This window comes from Belonocnema kinseyi, chromosome 10 (assembly GCF_010883055.1).
Source record: "Belonocnema kinseyi isolate 2016_QV_RU_SX_M_011 chromosome 10, B_treatae_v1, whole genome shotgun sequence".
Lineage (NCBI taxonomy): Eukaryota > Metazoa > Arthropoda > Insecta > Hymenoptera > Cynipidae > Belonocnema > Belonocnema kinseyi.
Genome location: NC_046666.1, coordinates 95,867,057 through 95,871,133, shown reverse-complemented (window position 1 = coordinate 95,871,133; position 4,077 = coordinate 95,867,057). Strand labels below are relative to the sequence as shown.

Here is a 4,077-nt window from a genome sequence, read left to right as displayed (position 1 = left end):
AAAATGTCTAGCTCTGGTTCACTTCTCATTATTCTAATTTATGATTGTTTTATTCAGAAATACGAAGCACAGAGTTAACAATTAACCAGAATTAAGCTTCGGAACGAATACGTGTTTCTAGTTTCACATATACAACGATAATTATGATTAAGAATATATTATCGAGCTTATACATTATTTTTATAAAGAATGCTGAATTTTGAGAGTGTAAAAAAAGATTTACTTCACTTGAACAAAGTCTATAATTATTTGAAAAAATATATATTGAATGTAAACAAGAACTTCAATTATTTTGAACAAGAGATTCATTTAAACAAACCAAAAATGCATTTCAACCAAAGAAATAAGGAAAAACAAAAAATTTATTCGAATTAAACAAATATTTGTTTGACCCCATATTAAAGAAATAATTTGTTTAATTCAAACAAACATTTTTCTGAGTGTAAAAAGCTTGGGGCCATAAAAGGTATTCTTTTTAGAAGATGATAATATCCCTAGATGTAAATTGTAATTCAATAAATTCACTGTAATTCTTAATTGTATGCTTCATATATACATACCCATTACTCATTTCTGTGTGCAAAACTTAAATATGAACTATAATGAAGCTGGCTTGGAGGCGGGAGAAGCGAACCAAAGTATCAAGAAGAAAATTTCTGAACTAAAAGAAATAAGAAGCAGGAAGTGATTTTATTTGTAACATGCAGGGTTTCTACAGGTCAGAAAATTCTGGTGACTGAGGGAAAGGCAGAGAATTTAAAGAAGGGAATGCCAGGAAAAACCTGCAAGAGTCCGTGAATTTTCAATAAACTAGAGTTGTACTTGATGAAATTCTATGAACAGTCTGAAATGGAAAGCCTTAAATCGTTAAAAGTTCAGTGTTTAATTTTTGGACTTTACAGTTTCAATTCTTCCATTTCATATTTTTTTCATTTTAAAGTGAAAGCATTGAATTTCGATATATGGGGCATTATTTCTCAAGTGTTATTATTTCCTTTTTGCTATCCCAAAAAATGAGTTTCATCGATGGAGCTCAAATTTACAAAAAGTTTAGTCCTATTAGATGGTACTTCAAAAAAGAGATTGATCATTTTGGTTAAAAACTCGGCGAGGTATAGGGGATTTCTGATTTAAATATCACTTTATATATGGCATTTAAAAAATGTGGACTGAAACGTTTTCGATGGATTTTTGCCAAATCTTTTGAATGAAGGAAAAAAATGTTGAAAAATTGGTAAATTCAAAATTTTTTTTGGGAACATTGTTTCCTATCAAAAGTTGTACAAATTTATTTTAATGTTTTCAAATCGAAACCTTAATAATTGAACAATTGTACATTTCAGGTTGAAGCTTTATAAATTCTTTTGAACTAATGTTAAATACATGGATATATAATTAGACGATATTTCGAATTAAAGACTTTCACAATTGTATGTAGTTAAAATTTCTGAGTGCTACATTTTCGATCTTGAAGGTACAATTTAATTTGGTACATTTTTTGTTTTTATATGAAATTGCTCAATTTATAAAAGTACAGAAAATAATAAATTGTGAAATTGTTAATTGAAGAGGATGTATGTTAAAAAATGGTAATTTTCAATGTTTTAAGTTTTTACTTTTTAAATGCATAAAATTCAGAGACCTTCACTTTGACTACTTCAATTTACGGTTTACGATTGATTATTTCAAATAAAAAAACCCGGCTTTAAAAGTTTCAATTCAAAAATCTTAATAACCAGGAAAAATGTTTCCAAACCGCGGAAAAACTGGAAATTTACAACGAAAATTTTTTCCTTGAATTTCAGCGGCCACCCTAACGACTGAAAAAATTCATATGAATTTTATATTAACGTTATTATTCTGACAATTTCCAGAATCCAAAAAAACAGGGCACACCTTCACTCTGTGAGAATTCTGATGTGAATAGAAGCGATAAGGAAATTGAAGGTGACGAGGTTGGGAATGTGAATGAGCCCAATGGAAATCTGCAAGATTCTGCTGCAGGAACGGCCTTAGGGACTTGGACGCCATGCGCAACAAGCAAAATAGCGTCCCCCCACCTCTATAGTAAAGAAAATAAAATGTTGTAAATTCACTCATTTTTACTCAATAGAGAACAATGAATTTTCTGAGTAATTGTGACTAACAATTGTTATCAATACATTTTTTATAAATATATTAAATAAATGCACTATTATAATAAGTTTTCAAAATACAGCTTCATATTTTATTTACAAACATATTCCCTACCGAAAAGAATCTTTGAGTATATACTAAAAATTCTTTAGGTCAAAGAAGCTCAGAGAAATTCTCCGCAGGCACTCAGGTAGACTTATCTGTACATCATTGGCACTTAGTACGAAATCTTAACAAAAAGTTACGAATATTGTTATTTGTAAAACTGCGATGCACAATAATATAAAATTCTGTGTTCAGAAATAATAGTATTATTATTCTTTAAATTCGGCTCATGGTAAATTGAGATTATATATATTAAATAAATAAATTTGTTTATTTCGTACAAATCAAGTTTTTCTTATTGCCCACATTGATTTCAAATATCTATTAATTATTACTCCCTTTTAATGAGGTGGAAAGAAATTCTTATAAATCTGTTGAGAAAACGATTCAATGAAGGTCTTCTGAAAGGAGAGAAGTTCAACGTGTTATGTTCCCAGGCAACGTAGCCGGTGCTAGTGTAGTCTTGCTGAAACGCGAGAGAGTTACGGGATCGCGGAAGTGCGCGAAGTAGAAGCGTGCGGGCTTGTGACTCTAGACAGTTTTTTTTGGTGGGCGCAAGTGGGGCACGTGACAGAAGGACAAAGGAAAAGTGTTCGCGAGGCAGTTGCTCAGGTCGAGATCGAGGCGAATTGAATCTGGGACATCGGGAAAAAAAACTATTTTCGTTTTTCTGGCTTCAGTGTTCACGTGAATAAAGTTTTCGTCCTTGACTGAAGATGTCGAGTGACGCGTTGGTACGATCGGCCAAGCGGTTCGACGGGAGAAATTTTCAAGCTTGGAAGTTTTAAATATCAGCAGTGCTGATTGCGAACGAGATATTTGACGTGGTCGACGGTACCAGAACGAGGCCAGCGAATCAGGAAGGTGATAATGCTGCGCTTACGAAAGTTTGGATAAAGGACAATGCCAAAGCGACGGCGATCATCGCGTCGGCTATGGAAGACGAACAAGTAGTAAGTGTGCTAGTGTGTGGTACTGCTAAAGAAATATGGGACAAGCTTATCACAGTTTACGAACAGAAATCGGCATGGAACGTCGGCGCATTAACGCAGAGGTTCTATTCCTACAAGATGAGTCCGACTGACAGGCCACTCAGCATGTAAGTACAGTTCAGAACATGGCGCGGCAATTGATAGATCTCGGAGAAAGAATTTCCGACGCGGCGGTTATCGCAAAAATTCTATCAAGTTTAACGCCGAAGTTCAACGTGTTCAGGACAGCGTGGGATAGCGTGGACCCAGATCGTCAGACGATCGCGTATTTGCTAGAAAGGCTCATACGGGAAGATTCGAACGATAGTGAGAATGGCGACACAACGAGTGCGTTGGCGGTTACTAGATAAGGTCAGAAAGCGCGGAAGAACTAGTAGAGGGGAATCGGGAATAACAGCCTTCGGTCGAGCAGTCTAGACAGTTGCTGGACGCCGACAAGAAGGACGTATGGATTACCAACAGCGGAGCGTCGGAACACGTCACGTCGCGTCGTGACTGATTCGAAGAGCTACGGTCGGTAAATGGGGAAACTGTCATGCTGGGTCATGACGGGGTATGCGAGGTAGCACGTGTTGGGAGAATCCGTATCGAGAAATTCGTTAATGGCGAATGGGAAAGCGGTACCATCGAAAATCTGCTACTCGTACCTCGCGTTACACGAAATTTATTGTCAGTCGGAGCCTTCACGAACAAAGGATTCAAAGTAGATTTCGAAAATGGAATCGTAAAGATAATGCGAGGAGGCGTTGTCGAGGCAACTGGTGAGAAACAGGATAACGGGCTGTACCGAATGTTTTTCCGAAGACCGAAGCATTATCGAGAGGTAAATGTGACAGCACTGGAC

At 35.9% G+C, this 4,077-nt stretch overlaps 1 protein-coding gene across 1 annotated transcript in view; it reads left to right on the top strand.

Moving 5' to 3' along the window:
- Positions 1-2,209, top strand: part of LOC117182216 — a 153,621-nt gene extending 151,412 nt beyond the window's left edge. Inside the window, exon 7 of the mRNA XM_033375294.1 lies at positions 1,875-2,209. Coding sequence (XP_033231185.1) covers positions 1,875-1,923 — 49 coding nt within the window. The 3' untranslated portion in view covers positions 1,924-2,209. The remainder of the gene's footprint in view (positions 1-1,874) is intronic.
- The last annotated feature ends 1,868 nt before the right edge of the window (positions 2,210-4,077 follow it).